The 17571-nt window shown below is 54.9% G+C and overlaps 4 protein-coding genes across 4 annotated transcripts; 1 reads left to right on the top strand and 3 right to left on the bottom strand.

Moving 5' to 3' along the window:
• Positions 1 to 4010: 4010 nt before the first annotated feature.
• On the bottom strand, positions 4011 to 6179 carry SPSK_06026 (elongation factor 1-alpha; the record flags this gene model as incomplete). The annotated part of the gene is made up of 4 exons (XM_016732734.1): positions 4011 to 5258; positions 5754 to 5844; positions 5938 to 5976; positions 6175 to 6179. The coding sequence occupies 4 exons, from the start codon at positions 6177 to 6179 to the stop codon at positions 4011 to 4013; spliced, it is 1383 nt and encodes a 460-aa protein (XP_016592401.1).
• A 1801-nt stretch (positions 6180 to 7980) lies between these two features.
• On the bottom strand, positions 7981 to 10491 carry SPSK_05964 (uncharacterized protein; the record flags this gene model as incomplete). Its single annotated transcript, XM_016732672.1, has 1 exon — positions 7981 to 10491. One exon carries the CDS (start codon positions 10489 to 10491, stop codon positions 7981 to 7983), a length of 2511 nt encoding a protein of 836 aa, XP_016592400.1.
• A 667-nt stretch (positions 10492 to 11158) lies between these two features.
• On the top strand, positions 11159 to 12337 carry SPSK_06375 (complex I intermediate-associated protein; the record flags this gene model as incomplete). Its single annotated transcript, XM_016733081.1, has 1 exon — positions 11159 to 12337. One exon carries the CDS (start codon positions 11159 to 11161, stop codon positions 12335 to 12337), a length of 1179 nt encoding a protein of 392 aa, XP_016592399.1.
• Positions 12338 to 13119: 782 nt separating this feature from the next.
• On the bottom strand, positions 13120 to 15274 carry SPSK_06031 (mannan endo-1,6-alpha-mannosidase; the record flags this gene model as incomplete). The annotated part of the gene is made up of 2 exons (XM_016732739.1): positions 13120 to 15044; positions 15148 to 15274. The coding sequence occupies 2 exons, from the start codon at positions 15272 to 15274 to the stop codon at positions 13120 to 13122; spliced, it is 2052 nt and encodes a 683-aa protein (XP_016592398.1).
• Positions 15275 to 17571: the final 2297 nt, after the last annotated feature.

Below are 17571 nucleotides of genomic sequence, written 5' to 3'. Positions count from 1 at the left end.
CTTTCCTCCCACCGTCTTTCTGGCTTATGGTTGGCTGGTCCAAGTCCGCAAAGTGCTCGTTTTCGATATGATCTGACCCTTACGACGTGCGCACGGGGTATTTTTGTTCTCAATTTTGTTGTGGGATTTTCATCAGTCTCACTATTCATGTGCCCTTGTGCACTTGTCATCAACGCTCGAATGTTGTGCCGATCCCACATGGGCTTTTGCTTGCGCTGGCTGGTCCTCGATATTTCCACCGACAGTTTCGCCCACGTAAGATATCCCGTGCATGGTGTATTCTGATGCTCCGTACTCCGTACGCACAAATGCCCTGCACACCCAAGGCATCATGGTGCACTGTCTGACAGCGCCGTACAGTCAGCCAGCCCTCACTTCTGACCGGTGGCCTTTTGTCCGTTATGGTCGAACTGTAATTCCGACGCAACTTCAACGGCGTACAAGGGCTGGCAGGATACATTTCCATCTTACAGCCCTGCATTGCCAGCCTTGGCAGAGCATGCCATATTGGATGACCAGCGTGCTGTTGACATCCTGTTCTGTGATTCTAGGTTTGGCAACAGTCGACAGTCTGCAACGGTCAACCCTGGCATACTCTTTATTAACATACAGACTCGCAACCATAAAAACAATGTGTTACTTCTTGCACGGTTCACTTTTACGCTCTCTTACCACAGCTCGCTCTCGCGCCCTAGCATTCGTGGCTGATTTTCGCATTGGATGACTGATTTGTTAATACGCCGTACTCCGCAAATCCTGTCGTAAGGAACCGAGAAAAAAGTGGGTGGTTCAACGGGGTGAACCCCTGAACCCTTGTCTGATTTGGTCTCGCGCGCGCACACTCGCAAAAAGCTACCGTTTTCGGTCCAAATTCTCCCTTCTGGCACGGGATGTGCACCCAGTTTGGAGATTTCTTCGGACGAAATGCCGTTGATGACGGTGCGGTTTGTCTCCCATCGTCAAGTCCCTCTCCGTATTCCAATGCACAGCGGACGGGGTATGTCGTACGGGCGCGGACATTTGCATCTGCCTGCCTTCTTTCCTGCTGAGCGTTCCTGACGGCATCGTTTCGCCAGTCGGAAGTAGAAAAAAGGTTCCAAAAGTTCCTTCTACACGCCTCGTTTCTGCTCATACATGCCACAGAGGATCCTCTTTCCCATTTCCTAGGCTTAGCCTTGTTAGGCTCTTCAGAGGGCATTTTGCATTTCGATCCTCTCTGCCATCTGCCAACACAAGACGGCCTGACAGACACAACCCTTTCCCGCTTCCTTCCCCTGTTCTGGTGAATCTGTCCGGCAATCTCTCAGCCGGCGATTGGCCCGCCGGCCGGAAGCGGGCTAAATCGCTGCCGTTTGCGACGGACTCCGCTGCCTCGGTTTTTTCTCTCTGCTTTGTAAACAAAGTTGCATGGATTAAAGGTCGTGGGATGAATGGGGGCACTGAGCGCCACAATTCAAACCCGTTGACAAATATCGAAAAAGGACAACGACTTGTAATGATCGACAAATGAGCAGTGCGAGTACGAATTATTCAAAACGCTCCTACTAAGAAAAAAAAAAAAAAAAAAAAAAAAATTAGACGAGGGTTTGGTTGTTGTATTGCCCACAAAATACATAAAGCATGAAAACTAATTACAAGAGCGGAGCGAGACCAAGAGCAGTGTTGGCAGTGGACAAAAATAAGTCCCTCCGGGTGCGAATTCCGTCCGTTGTTAACGTTGTGCTGGTTTTGGTTCCGTTTTCAGTTCAGAAGATTCGTGCTGTAAACCCCGTTGTAACATCCGAGAGGGATTCGGGCGCTCTAACACCGTCAGCAACGCTAGGTAGGGCTTTGCCTGGCTGACGACGCATTCAACCGTCAAATACACTCAATGCGCCGTATAGCCGTACGGCATGCGCATCGGCGAAATTTGCCCTCTCTGATCATGGCCCTCAATCGATATTATTATCCAACATCTTGGCCCAAGAAGCACAAACCCCTGGTATCTTACTGTATCACAAGACGTTGAAAGGACGTAACGGGAATGTACCTTACAACGTACGCCTGGAAACTAATCGTCGAACCAGGGCATGCTCGAATACTACCGTTTTGGTCTTTGCTGCTTTCACATTTCACACGCCCCCTCACTCTTGCACCCCCTGACCCAACCTTTCGGGTTCGTCGAGTTTCCCGTTCCCGGGGAGAGGCACAAGTGAAATACTTACGGCAGCAGGAAAACTCCGTGCAACGACATTCAAGTGACCACAACACGCCCACAACCGAAACTCAGAATATATTATTTTAACGGAACATTGGAAGCTGAGCGCGTACGATGTAGCGGTATTTCTTTTCTTTTCTTTTTTTCCCCCTTCATAGAACAGGTTATAGAGTACATGGAAGGAGTATGGGGGTATAACGCCGTACAGCCTCGTCGTGTCCACTCCGTAGTTCTAAAGGGAAAAGGATGTATATAAAAATAACACTCCGGGCATAGAAAGCATACGCAACGCAAAAATGCGCCCCCCCTCCCCTTCATCAAAACGGACTTGGTAACTTGGTCCTCGGGCACTCGCCCGGACTCTTGTACGTAGGTGAGTCCGTCGACAATGTCGAGAAATATATGGACAGACGAATTGGCCTCCACGTGAAACTTCAGTGCCCGCCCCCCCTATCTTCGTACTCGTAGTCGTAGTCGTAGTCGGGCAGAGGAGGGCGGCTGCGGCATGGATGCCATGCCAAGGCACCTGTGGTCGGTGTTCCTAGACTCCAAAAGAGCTCCTCTAAAAAACAACTATCCCATAACGGTGGATCGAACTCGGTTCGAGACTTAAGCGGCGTCCACATCACGTCTGTCCAGCTGTCCTTTCAGTGGTCGGCGCAAAAGCTTTCCACGCTATCAGGACAGAGATGGGAAATAGCCCTCGAGTGCATCAATAACAACAACGTAGGGTGCATGTTACTGTGCTAAGGATCTACAAAGTAGAGCAATTACAATTTCTTGATGTAAGGCCCACAGCCCTACAAAGCCACAATCGTGGTAGTACAATATACGACGATTAAGACATGTGGCGGCAGCTAGAAGCTGACTACATAGACCACCAACTCCCATATGTGTGTCTTGGTTGTCGGGCCAGTGAGAAGGGACAAGTCGTCCCCGGTTTCTGAGGTCTCTCCTCTCGCCATCTCAAAAGCCCGTCTGGAAAAGGACATGGAAACGAAGTCGGCTCGACTTAGGGGCTCAAAATACCAGGCACAAAAGGCGGTTGGTAAGTTTGAAGGAATAATACAGAGCCACATGCAGCATCATAGGATGCTGTCGTGGTCCGCTCGTCTCCCGTCCCTGGATGAGCGCAGTCGATCAAAAAAAAACGTTTTTCTCATACGAGGCTTTTGATTGGACTTCATTTACCATCATTGCTTGTCTTCGGTGAACAAACACTGTATAAGAACAATCTTGTCCAAAACGGAAACAAGGATGGCTCTTGCGTAAGTGGCTTTTCAAAAGAAATGATGGGCAGATTGCACATAAAGAGATTCTGGTTCGACTCCCTCATCTAACCGAACATCTCGAGAGTAGGATGCCTTAATCAAAGCACTTCATATACTATCACGCCTCTGTTATCCAATCCAATTTCTCAGCTATGTCCTCCAGTGATGCTCACCTTCGTACAGCAGGATAAAACATGTGTACCAGATGGTCACGTATGGGACATCCGTACATCAAGCACATGGTATCACAGCATATCCTTTGGTCTTCTAGAGCACAGCAGCACATTACCATACCGAGGGACTGTATCTATACATGCCATACGAACATCCCAATTGTCCGCGGTCTTAGCACTCAACATTGAGGATCGATACGTCACAAGCAGAGAAAGCAGTACCATAGAAACACATGCCCAATTTTGATATTTTTTTGTCTACCTAGTCCTAGTATAAAAGACGAATGCAGCTGCACGGGCAGTAAAGCATCAAGACTGGCCTGCGGCCCATTCTCCTCCCTCCTCGTCAGTTCAGCTCGGCGAAGAAATTTACTTCTTGGCGGCCTTGGCAGCCGACTTGGTGACCTTGCCGGCACCGGCAGTGGCCTTCTCAACCGACTTGATGACACCGACAGCAACGGTCTGGCGCATGTCACGGACGGCGAAACGGCCCAGAGGGGGGTAGTCAGTGAAGGCCTCAACGCACATGGGCTTCGAGGGCGTCAGCTTGACAATGGCGGCGTCACCCGACTTGATGAACTTGGGGTTGTTCTCAACCGACTTGCCGGTACGGCGGTCGATCTTCTCAAGGATCTCGGTGAACTTGCAGGCAATGTGGGCGGTGTGGCAGTCCAGAACCGGGGCGTAGCCGTTGCCGACCTGGCCGGGGTGGTTCAGGACAATGACCTGGGCGTTGAAGGTGGCGGCGCCCGAGGGGGGGTCGTTCTTGGAGTCACCGGCAACGTTGCCACGACGGATCTCCTTGACGGAGACGTTCTTGACGTTGAAGCCGACGTTGTCGCCGGGAACACCCTCAACAAGCTGCTCGTGGTGCATCTCGACGGACTTGACTTCAGTGGTGACGTTGGACGGGGCAAAGGTGACGACCATGCCGGGCTTCAGGACACCAGTCTCGATACGGCCGACAGGGACAGTGCCGATACCGCCGATCTTGTAGACATCCTGGAGGGGCAGACGCAGGGGCTTGTCCGTGGGGCGCTTGGGGGGCTCGACGGCGTCAATGGCGTCCAGCAGAGTCTTACCGGTAACCTTGCCGCTCTTGCCCTCCTTCTCCCAGCCCTTGTACCAGGGGCAGTTGGTCGAGGGAGTAAGCATGTTGTCGCCGTGGAAGCCCGAGATGGGGACGAAGGCAACAGTCTTGGGGTTGTAGCCGACCTTCTTGATGAAGTTGGAGGTCTCCTTGATGATCTCCTGGTAACGAGCCTCAGCCCACTTGGCCGTGTCCATCTTGTTGATGGCGACGATCAGCTGCCGCACACCCAGGGTGTAGGCGAGCAGAGCGTGCTCACGAGTCTGGCCATCCTTGGAGATACCAGCCTCGAACTCACCAGTACCAGCGGCAATGATGAGAATGGCGCAGTCGGCCTGCGAGGTACCAGTGATCATGTTCTTGATGAAATCGCGATGACCGGGGGCGTCAATGACGGTGACGTAGTACTTGGGGGTCTCGAACTTCCACAGAGCAATATCGATGGTGATACCGCGCTCACGCTCGGCCTTGAGCTTGTCCAGAACCCAGGCATACTTGAAAGAGCCCTTGCCGAGCTCAGCAGCCTCCTGTTGTGGTTGTTAGCGACTGTTGGTTTCCAGACGTGACGTTCATTTGGCGGGGGTAAGCAGCAAAGGCAGTGCAGATGGAGTGGGTTGAAGTGAAGAGGGTTTCTGGGATGATGGCCCATGCGCGGTGATGACTGGCGCCCAGAGCATTGACCGCCAAAAATGTAGACGCGCCAACGTGGCAGAAAAATGCAAGGTGGAAGACACCATTTGCCCCTCCACCCCACTTTTATGTGTTGGAGGGGAAAATGAATAAGAGGAAGAGGGGCAAGTCGAAGAGAAAGAAGTGTACGTTTGCGCAGCCTGGTGGACAAGGGAAAAGAGCGCTAAAAAACTTTTTTCTCTTTGCCCAACACAGACAAATTGCATAGAGATAGGCCAGGGAATAAGGAGAAACGTGAAAGAAATGCTGATGTGCTGATATGTGATGGGAAGTGCCGAAAATGGCAGAAAAACCGCGTCTCAAGTATCGATTCGTCGGGTGTCAAAACTAACCTTCTCGAACTTCTCAATGGTACGCTTGTCGATACCGCCGCACTGGTAGATCAAGTGACCGGTAGTGGTCGACTTGCCAGAGTCGACGTGGCTATTGTATGTTAGACTTGTCTGTGGCGTGGCTTGCGGCTGTTGAGCCGTTGCGAGCCAGTCGGCTCAAAAAGGAGTGTAGAGAGGCACATACCCGATGACCACGACGTTGATGTGAGTCTTCTCCTCCTTACTGTAGACATGACAGTGGTTAGCAAGTGTGTTTTGTGATGAAAGCTTGCTGGTCGTTGTATCGCTCGTTGCCAATGTTGATGGAAATCAACCGCCGCCGTTTGACAGGCATCAGATGATATCGATGGCGACAACGGCGACGATGGCAGCGAGCGATGGAAACGATTTGCTGACCAGAGAGCGAAGAGCCAAAACATACCCCATGGTGACGGATTGAAGCTAGTTGCTTGTTTTGATTGTTGGTGTTTTTTTTCTTGAAGAATCTGAATAGGGATGAATGTCAGAAGCGATGGTCAGGCCGAAGACAAGATGCCGTTTCCGATAGATCGGTTGGATTGTTGGAAAGTCGAAGCTGCCGATGGAAATCGACTAGATGCGATGACAATAAAACTTACAGCAGATCAGAATGCTCGATTCAAGGTGTGCCAGACGAGGAGAGAAAGGAAGGGAAAAAGTTTGAAAAGAAACAAGTGCGTGGGAGGGGTTTATATGAGACGGGAGGGGACAAAATGGGCAAGTGAATGGCGGAGCAGAGTTTTTGGGCTTGTTTGGAGCGAAACAAAAAAAAATAAAAGGCAAGAGCGGGGTGTGGTTGGTTGCCAGGGCTTTGTGCCCCACTGGCAGAAAATAAAACGACACTAAGAAGGAAAAATTTTGTGTCTCTCTTCCCGTTTTTTCGCCGCTTCAGTGGAGGGGAAGTGCCCCTCCTTCCTTGATTGGAAGCAAGTCCAGCCCAAACAGAGGGGTTTGGTGCAAGCGGTCGCGGTTGCCGTCGCAAGCAATGCGAGGCAGGGGGTAAAAAAAACTTTTCTGCCCCCCCAGTTCTTTTCCCTGCCAGCCTGTCCACTCTGCCTCGATTTCGTTGCTTCTTTTGCGACCGCCCTGCAGTTCATTGGCCGCTTTCAGCAGCTTCGTTGTTCGGTTCTTGCCTATCGTGCATATCGTGCTTCGCAGGCCAACCAGATCGCCACTTACTCAAGTAAGGAAGGAGCGCGGGCGGCAAGCTGAGGCGCCGGCGCAATTGGCCCGTGACTGTGCAACATCCTAATTCGGGGGGCAAAAGAGAGGTCGACACGGGAGGTGAGTCGTAATAATCATGCCGCTACTATCAAGAGAATTCTTCGGTTTCGATCTAAGTACTTTGTACTGTACGCCGTATGTAGCTTGCGCGACGTGCTCCATATGGAAATGCAGAAGTTGCGATGCTCGCCAGTACGAAAACGGGAGCAGGAGCCTTCCTTCTCTATGCGGCATGCAAAAGCTTGTTCGCTCTTTGCCAAATCCAGAAGGGACGAGAGGTAGCTACTACATACAGGCCGGAGCTTGTCGTATGTTGTACAGTCGTTGGGCTTGGAATGTCAAAATGGCGCTAAGCCGTTTTGCATCGTGTACCCAACTGTGGATTTTGGGCCGAAAGGCCAGACAACAAGCTACGACGGACAACAGACAATGCAAGACCGACAAAGGAGCAGTAAAGGAAGGCAGATACCCCGCGGATGACATTCGACACAGGAGAACGGAGTATGATACGTCGTACGGATGTTATCGTTTTCAGAAGGCATGAGGTGGCGCCGGCATGAGTCACTCTGCCGTTTGTTCGAGCTCTGTTCCAGGGCATAAAGGCCAAACAGTCGCAGATGTGCCTGAGGAAGCACGCATGAGGCCACCCATCGCTCACCTGGGTGGTTCCTGTGACACAACATACTGGGTCGAGGCTGGATCATCGAACAGATAACTACGACGCAATGGGGCAAACAAGGTTACGAGAATATGCATTTATCAAGAGCTTCTCGTCATATGATTTTGAAGCTTCATAATGTCCGCCAAAACGCCACTGGGAATATGCTCCCGTTCTATGAGATCGTACTATGCCGCTTTACCGTGATCTATCGTACAAAATGTGAAACCTCCCCGCGCCATGCCAATATATATACAGTGACTGTTGTCGGGAAAGGACAGTGACTGAGCAAACCCTAGTCATCAAAATCGCCGCCCTTTCTCCTCCTCATACAACCTGCCGGTGACGCATCAACCACTGCACGCGGTCTCCATGCACCATATGGCCGACTGCCTGGCGGAAGCTCGCCTTGCTGGCATCGAATGACGCATCCCCGGCAGACGGTAAGCCGGAGACGGAGCTGGCTGGAATTGCCTCCAGGTTGAGCTCAGTCCAGCGTCCATCGCCACGCCCAGCTTCGACGCTCGTCAGAGCCGCCGTCCAGCCCTCAAACGCCGTGGCAACCCGCCGGCGCACCTCCAGGCCAGCAAACACGTAGTCCACAGTCACCTGCCCGTGCTGCTGCGCACCACCAGTGTTGCTCACATCAGCAGGGAGGAGTACGTCGGCCGGCAGGGGCAGTCCCTCGAGACAGAGAGGCGTGGCGAGAACGGCTGCACCTGGCTGGCCGCCATCGAGCTGGAGCTGGGACTTGTCGAGGAAGCGGACGAGCGGCTCCAGGCCCGTGTTGTTGCTTTCCGCATCGGCCGTGGGCAGCATGTCCGCCCCAGGCAAGGCGAAGAACTGCTTCTGGGTGATGCGCACATCGACGGGCTGCGTAGGGAACAACACGTCGCTCGTGTTGGTTGCCGTCACCACGTGCAGCTGGGAGAAGACGGGTTGCTGGCCTGGCACAGCGTCCAGGAATACTTCCAGAAGCGGCGCACGGCCGGCCAGTGCCGTCTTGGGGTCGGGCAAGAAGCGCAAGGTGATTGTCGTGGATGTCGTGGCCAAGGAAGGCGGCGCTGCAGCTGTGTCTTCCTCCGTAGCCGGTGCTGGGCCCCTGTCTGCCAGAGAGCTGAGGCCAAGCAGCGGTGGCACTGTCGGTGAGAGAATGCGCGCCAGGTCGGGCAGCGGCGGTGCCACATCAGAGGTGGCGCCTTCCACACCGAACAGCAACCCTGCATGATGCATCGACTGTGCGTGGAGGACTCGGCCAAACGTAGCCACGGTCGATGTCCGGCTGGCTTGGTACCACTGCGGGTTTGGTTGATTGTCAATGGTCGAGGCCGTCAGCCCTGTGAAGGCCATGGGTAGAGCGTCCTCGCTCGGTGTCGTCGTCGTCTGGGCGGCGCGTTGGCGGGCCGTGGACGCATCCAGTGGCGCCGGCTCGATCAGTCGCGCCCATTTGCCCTGGCGCTGCTCCCACGGCCACGTCTCGCGGCTGCTCTCATCCGTCTCGGCCAGGAACCGGGCCTTGGATCGTTTCAGCGGCGTGTAGTCGAGCACACTTGTAGCGTGCGCCGCGGGCAGGCTCGTCGGCCCAAAGGCACGCAGCAGCAGTCGGTACACCAAGTCACCCGTGTCTTCGAGGTCGATGTTTCGGTCGGCCGCCGCCACCCAGCTGACCAGCACTTCGGACGAACTCGTGCCGCTGTCATCCTTGGCTTGCTCGTTACGCAGGAGGCGCACCCAACTGCCTGTGAGCGCTCCGACCGCCCGCAGGACGGCAGGCGTGATGACAGCATCCTGCCGTGCCACGTCCGCCAGCGGGAAGCGCTTGGTCGTGGCCTGGCACAGCATCCCGTGGATCTCGGCGAGGATGGCGTCGGCTGTGGATGCAGGCGCAAAGATGCGCAGTTTTTGGCGGCCGGGTAGGAGCTCTATATGCCGGTGGTGGCGCGTTTGACTGCGGCTGTGCGAGCGGCTGCTGCTGCGGCTGGTCGTGGCCGTGGTTGTGGTGATGGTCGAGTATGCCGTCGAGATGTCACGCAGCCACGTCTGGGCACCGGCTGTCAGCAGTGCGAACTCGAGCTCCTGCACAGTCACATCGAGCCGGCCAGGCGCCTCCATCACCTCGCGCTTCGACACGCCCCAGCACTCGCGCATCAGCTGCACGACCACGCGCTCCTTGTTGGTCATAGATGTCTGGATGTAGCCCTTGAGCAAGAGGCTCGAGCCGGGCCCGATCGCCTTGATCTTGCTGTCGACAACCGCCTCGTCGCCGTAGACATCGGGCACCCATGGCCGCCGCCGCACCTCCCACGGATATACGGTCGGCTGGGTGGTCGGCTTGCGGTACTTTCGGATGTAGGCCAGCAGTTGGGCAACGGTGAAGCCCTCGGCCAGCTCGCGGGCGCTTTTGCTAAAGGCGCTCTCAGAAAGGATCGTCTCGTCGGCCGGTCGCAGCTCGTCAATGTAGCTGAACACCTCCGTCTCGGTCGGCTCGCCCTCTTCCTCAAGCAAAGAGTTCCATATCTGCTCCGCATCAGCGTCTGTGATCTGCTCGTCGAGTGGCTCGTCGGCAATATTGCCGTTCGTTAGGGGAATGTCGGCGTCGGAGTGCTGTTGGCTTTGGTACAATTCGCGCCCGCTGTGGAAGTAGGCCGGCGCATTTCGCGGAAGATGGTTTGCCGGTACTTCAGGACGCCGGTTCCACGTTATCACCGGTCTCTGTCCATGGACGAATACCGTCGGCGCAACAAAACGTGGAAGGCGTCGTTGCGTTGTCGTATGGAACAGACGGAACTCACACTGAAGGCACATAATGCCGCTCAGATGCGGCCGTCCGGCCACCATGAGGGGAGAGTACCACAACCGCTCAAGACCGCAATTGGCCTTTTCTGCAAGTTGACGTGAGTTGTGAGGCTGTAGAGAAGAAAACAGTGGAAGCAAAATGCAAGCACGGCATGTTGTGAGCTTCTCGCGACGACTTGCACATCAAAAGTTTTGCAGCTGTCCCGGATAGGTCTAGCGTGTTTTGACACTGTAAACCTTCTTGCGGATATCTGCATACTACAAAATGTGATGGAACGAGATGTTTAAACTGAAGTCTGTCATAGGAATTGAACCTTGAGAGTACTGGATTTAGATGCAGTATTTCACCTGGATTTAATAAAGGTCATTTTTCTCTACCATTTACCAGGAATATTCTGCAAAGAGACGCCTGTCCAGCGGTCGGTTTTATATGCTTAAATCGGGGCGTCTGTCTTGCCCGCGATTTGCTTGAACCTCATCCAAATCAACGCCAGATGCACACTACTTCACAACAGCTACAGACTCTACTTGCGACGAATCTGGCCCAACATCGAACACGATATACCACGTCGACATCCCTCGCGATCCAGATAGCGTACAGACGAGCCACAGCCGGACCAACGACATTTCCTCCCGTCCGGACTGCCCGGACCTAGATCCTCGGTGGTCCCTCTTCGATTTTCTATTTCTCTACCAAGCACAGTCCACCATGCGCGCAACATTAATACGCCCTTCAAAGGGCTTCTGGGGTCGGAGCTACGACGAGCTCAAACGTCTGTCCAATATTGGTAGGTTCGGCGCCCGTGTGCGTCCAGAATCGCTTGCCACCATAGTGGAGGAACTAACCCATCACCTCGCAGCCATCCGCCTCGAGGGCGTCAAGGGCCCCTCTGGCCCGTACGAGCTCATGGCCTTTAGCAGCCCGGCCTCCCTCGACGACTGCAAGCTCATGACCGACGACGAGATTGGCGGCTTCTCCACAGCAGACCTTGACTGGGTGCCATCATCGCCACCACAAGCAACCACCTGCGCATCCTCCACATCCTCCACATCCTCCTCGTCTTCCTCGTCTTCCTCGTCTTCCTCGTCTCCATCACATCCCTCTTCCACCTCCACACCACCGTCCGGCGGCTACCTCCGCTTCCGCGGCTCCATATCCACACGTCTGCCCGCCGGCCGCCCAGACATCCAGCGCACCGGCTACGCCGCCTGGCGCACCGCCGACCGCCAGGCCACCGTGTTTGGCCGCTCCCTCTGGGACGTCGACTCCTACGCGTACCTGGCCCTGCGCGTGCGCTCCGATGGCCGCAGCTACCTCGTCAACGTCCAGACCGACTCCATGGTCGCGCCCACCGACCTGCACCAGCACCGCCTGTTTGCGCGGCGCCCGGGCCAGTGGGAGACCGTGGTGGTGCCGTGGTCCGACTTTGTGCGGACGAACCACGGGTTCGTCGTGGAGCCGCAGACGGAGCTGCTGCGGCAAAAGGTGCGGTCGGTGGGGCTGGGCTTGACGGACCGGGTGCCGGGCCCCTTTGAGCTGTGCGTGGCGCGGCTGTGGGCGACGAACAACCCCAACGAGGCCAACAGCGACAGCGAGCTGCCGGCCGAGACGCGACACGCCGTTCAGGCGGCCGAGGAGGCGGTGGCGGCCGTCGCGTCACACAACCAGCTGCGGAGCGCGGAGCGCGAGGTGGAGGTGACGGCCAATGTTCCGTTTGCACCACCCGCGACGACGGCTGCCTCTGCCGCGTCGCCCGCAGCAGCAGCATCAGCAGGCACAGCGTCGGCATCGGCCGAACCACAGCACCCGCTGAAGAACAAAAAGGGACGGCCAGTGCGGTGGGACACAGACAAGGAGCCGCCGCGGCAAGAACACTCACAACAGTAGATGTACGAACGCAAAATAAATAAATAAAGTTGTCTGTGACTCTCTTGTACTGGATTTGAACTTGCTTGACCTACACGGTCATGCCCAGGTTACCGCTCCATAGTGATGTCCATGGAATATTTGTTGTGCAACCGCAGTCAAGGTTGGATGGGCTCCTTTACGGCGGCTTAGTATTGAAGTTTTTCAAACCAAGCAGGAATTGAATACTGAGGAGTCATGATTCATGATAGTCGTGAACAAATAGGCCGTAATATCAAACGACCTCATACATTGTATTCCAAAAGCGATACTACTAAATGAATGTTGCCAAAAAGCCGAAGCCTTAACCAGGCTTGTATGTCTCTGATGATGCCCAGTAATGAAGCCGAACTGTTATCCCAAACCGATGCCTGACGCCGATGGGAAAGTCTCTTTCTTTCCCTGACCAGTACAAAAATGTGGATGTAATGAAAGCAAATGTTCCCTTTGAACCTCCCACCCCGTTTGTTTTGACGCCGTATGCAAACCAAAGGCAGTATAGGAAAACAATCAAAAATAAAAAAGAGCATGGTCGTGAACAACGAATAACCCAATCCAAAAATGCAAGGCGTGCAATGGCAAAGCAATATACAAGCTAACAGTAGCCTGTTCGCGCCAAAGTCGAAAAAATATGTACGCGAGCCTTTCATGAGCTCATTGGGGGCCGTATGTCACAAGGGACCCCCCAGGTGTTATATATGCGGAAGTGGACATGTATTTTGAGAGAGGGAAGAAAAAGGCGTAGAGACTGTGAGTAGGAGAGATCATTGATTGGATTGCAGCAGCTTCCGCTTGATGTAGTTCCGCTTCTTATTGCGGGTGGGCTGGAATCGAACGGCTGTGGCCTCAGCATTGGTCTCAACCGGTGCCGCAGCACCTGCTCCCGGGAGCGGCGTGGCAGGCGAAGGGTGTTGGACCACGTTCGCCCGTCCCGGCTGAGACAGGCGACCCTGGCGCGCGACGTTGTTTCCGGCATTGTTTCCGCTCGTGCCAGCGTTGTGCTTGCGGAAGTAGGCGGGCGAAAAGAAGCTGTGGTGCGCCGGCGTGTTCGAAGGAGCACCGCCGCTGTCAAAACCGACGGCCTTTTCCGGATCCACAGGCCCAGTGACCGGATTGTCCGACACCTCGCCTGTGTGCTGCGCATTGTGCTGGCGTCCGGCAAAGAAACCCTCGGCGCCGACCATGTCCGAACCACTACTCCGGTCGCCATTGCTACGGTCGAGTACGCGGAACGATTGCACGCGCGGCTGCTTGCCCTTTTCAGACATGACGCCGCCGAGTCCATCGCCGTGGTCGCTGCCAAAGTTGCGCTTTGCCAGACGCTTGCCATTCTTGTTGACGGCAGTGACGAAGCCGCCGAGGCGTTCCTTGGGCGTCGCATCGACAGTTTCGTCGACCAACATGTAGATGACGCCGGCAACGATGCCGGCTAAGACGAGCGCGGTCAGGATGCCAGCGCCGACACGGTCGCCCGTGTTGATGTTCTTCAGCGTCGATTGCGGCTGTGTACGTCCAATATCGGAGCCACCAGCGTTGGGGTCGCCCACGGAGGTACCGCCGGTGCTGTTGGTCACCGGGTCGGTCACGCTCTTAATCATGTTCGCGAGTGTGACCTCCATGGCGGCCATCTGCTGGCCCACGCCCGTGGAGCCGTCCCATGTGCCATTGTCGGTCCAGCGCAGGCCACACATCCGACCGTTGTCACCGCCAGTGCACTGCTTCGCAGCTGCTATGGCGGACGCATTGAGCAGTGGCATGATGGTTGTCGAGGTCCAGGGTGCCCACTTGGTCGTGGCGGCCATCCAGCGGCTGAGGTAGGCCTTGAACGATTGCTGGTCGAGATCGCACAGGTTGACAGGCTCGCAGGCAACTTCGGTCATGATGTTCCGGTCGTTGGTCGTAAAAAATACGGCGGAAGCGTTGAGCAAGCCGTCGACGCGTTCCTTCCACAGCGCCTCGTTGTTCGAATCATTTTGAAGGGCGCTGTAGTTGTACATGGCGGCGGAGCCAAGGAGGAAGTTTCCGACATTGTAGCTCCACTGGTACGGCGTGAGGTCGGTGCAGCCGGACTCAATGTGTGCACCGTCGAAAATGTTGTAATGCTCATCCATAAACTTGATATGCCTCATCCAGTCGTAGGTCTTGACGGCCCACTCGCCGTAGGTGGCGTTGCCAGTATAAAGAAAAAGGCGGGCGGCGAGGTTGAAGAAGCAAGCCTGGGAGATGGAGTTCTTGTAGTCATAGCCGTTGTTCCAGTTGAAGATCTGCCAGCGCAGGCCGCCGGCACAGTCGGCGTCCTCCCAGCGGGCGGCCTGGGTATTGAACACGGCCTGGGCCAGCGCCAGCCAGCCGGGCTTGCCCTTTGGTGGATCGGGGAACTTGTACTCGGCGGCGGTCATGACGGAGAGGCCCCAGAAGCCCTGGTCATCGTTTCCCTCGGTCAGGGTCTGGTTGGGCGGCATGTAGTCGTTGTTTGGGCCGACCTGGAAGAGCAGGCCATCTGTAATGAGCTCATTGTACCGTGTGTCGCCGGTGTAGTACCAGTAGTCGACGAGCGAGCCCAACATGGCGCCAGCTTCCCACCAGTAGTACGGTTGGGGAAGCAAGCCGGGCGTGCCGCCAGGCTTATTGCCATCGTAGAATGAGAGCATGTCTTCGGCCATGGAGTTGGCCACGCTCTTGATTGAGTCTGGTTGTTACAGATGTCAGCACTATGCTGTGCCACCCCGAAACACACAACTCCCGCATGCCATTTACTATGATATGTGGCATATTTTCAGGCTGGGACCTACCCGTCGACGACGTATCGAGATTGTAGGCGGCTGCCGTTGTGGAAAAAAGAAGCAGCGCCGAGGTGGCCAAGGCGCCGAGCGACCGGTGTAGCCGTCCATGGCCTTGGCTTCCGCGAAGAGCCGCCATGATGACTGTCTATGAGTTCGTGCACGTCGTCCTGCTGCTGGTCGAAGCGAACCGGGGTCTGCTTAATGGATTACTTGGTGCAGTCATGAGAAGAATGAGAAAATGTCGTCGAGATGCTTGTTTTGCAGCTTCAGGGCGCCATGAAGCCGTGTAAGCCAGAGCCACTCAAGCGACCGATAGTCTAGCGAGGGACAGATGGTGAAGTGCGGAGTAGAAGGACGCCCTGCAGGGTAGGAAAGAAACAATGGCGCAAAAGTCGACAAAAGCAAAAGGAATTCTGGAAATTCGACTTTGAGATGGATATTAAGAAAATAGAAAAAAGAACAAAACATTCGAACAGGACGAATGAGACAGAAAAGGAAGGAAGGCGAGCAGGGCCAGGGAAGTTGGTTCTTGCTTGGCCTTAGTCAACGTCAAAGAGTTCGGGGTACTCGTGTGGCGGTCACGACCGGCGACACTGGCAGCCTGCTCCTGCTGTCGATTTCTCGTATACAAGTACACAAAGCACACAAGCACACACCATGCATTACGTAGAGGCGCACTACAGCGCGGTCTCATAGTCGGTTGGGCACTTACATGGACCGTCCTGTGCGGCCCACATAAAAAGCTGAGGAATACGGGAAGTAGGTGAGATATTATGGGGAAGCCTGGTCGTCGTTGCCCGGCATGAGGACAAGGTCCCTCCTACCACACGATACGAGAAACTGATACCATCAAGGCAGGTGCGATGGTACGCTCTCCGCTTGGATAACTACGCACAACGAACGAGGCAGGAGCTGCCCGCTAGCATCGGCCCTCTACGTGAGCTCTTGCTGTAGGAGAAGTGTTGCCATTGTACAATGCTAGGCGGGCCGGGGTTGGCCGTGGAAGGAGCGAAGGAGTGAGGTGGATTCAGTGCATTTCAGCCATTGTCATAGAGGGCAAGACCAGTAAATGTGGGCAGGTGTACTCAGTAGGAAGCATGGCAGGCAGGAACGGAAATGACGGGATGAAGAAGGAACCAAAATGTGGGAGGCGCAACCCAATTGAGCATGACCGAAAGTGGGCAACCAGCAGCGCCAAGACTCGAGGGTTCCCTATTCAGTCCTTCCCGCCATTTTACAATAATACGAGTTTGCCATAGGGGAGATGGTGTACTCCAAACCCGTCTTTGTGGAAAGCGCAGGAGAACAACATACTTTCATGCCCAGTAGTCTCATTGCTCTCAGAACAGTACATCAGCTCAATACGAGAAAAGCACTCATACCAAAGCAAGCCAGCTTGTGGGGTCCAGAGTATTGTTGGTATGCTCCGCTGTTTGTCTTGGCATGCTGTCATTCGATGAATAGTTCACAGGGGGCAGTTGGCACAGGATGACGAAGGAAGGCACAAAAGGAGCCTGAGGGCTGGCTGCGTCTGCGTCGTGCGACATAACGCATGGGATGGAAAGTGGAGACATGTTGGCTTCTTTCTGTTCTCTGCACACCTTGCCTTCTCGCCTCGTTCTTTCCGGCTTCTTCGCCTGCCATTTGTTTCTCGCTCACATCACTCTCCACACCGAGCATTCGCGGACGGCGGACTTGCCGCTTCAGTTTGCCCTGTTCTTGCTCGTATGGGGTGCTTTTCTTGCTGGGCAGAGTTCCATTCCAGTGACACTGCAGAGACCGATCCTGCGGGGAGTCTCACAGTGTCTGAGTGTCTTCTATGTGCCGCAATGCAGAAAACGTCGTCATTCCATCGTCGGCCGTGCGAACCCCTCAACTCAGTGCCGTTCGGTACAAAGTATCCATGGCCACTGGCGCCCGACCAAAGATCAGCAGCCGCTTTCGTATGTCGTACGCCGTAGACTATTTGATGTACTCTTCAACAAATATAGCCCTCGTACGTCATTAGACTGGCGTGGAGGAACGGCACTGTCCAAATCGTCCTGTTGCCAACACGCCTCTTACTCTGCCTTGCTTGTTTTTGCGGCTCACTGCTGTCCATTATAGTGGCTGCCGATCCCGACGTCGCGCTGTTTGGCCGTCTCGTCTATCGTACTTTTCCTCTGTTTCTCGTTTCGTTTGCGGTGCAAAATCGAGAAATCCGATCAGAGACATCGAATCCCCGCTTTTTCTGTTCTTGGATGTTCGCTTGGAAAAGACTGGCTCGGCTGGGCTCTGTCAGCCCCGCCGCCAAAGACAACAAGCAGCAGGCGACTCCAAACCTAAACGGCGCCATTGATCGGGGTTTGCAATCGCCCGCCACCTTTGTCAGATCCAGACAGGATAGTGTGCCTTCACCTGGGATAGCGTGGGATAGCGCTGCAAAATTTACGC

The sequence above is a fragment of the Sporothrix schenckii genome (genome assembly GCF_000961545.1).
Source record: "Sporothrix schenckii 1099-18 chromosome Unknown Cont38, whole genome shotgun sequence".
NCBI classification, from domain to species: domain Eukaryota; kingdom Fungi; phylum Ascomycota; class Sordariomycetes; order Ophiostomatales; family Ophiostomataceae; genus Sporothrix; species Sporothrix schenckii.
Note: the sequence above shows the minus strand (reverse complement) of the source record. Positions and strands in the feature narration are given on the sequence as shown.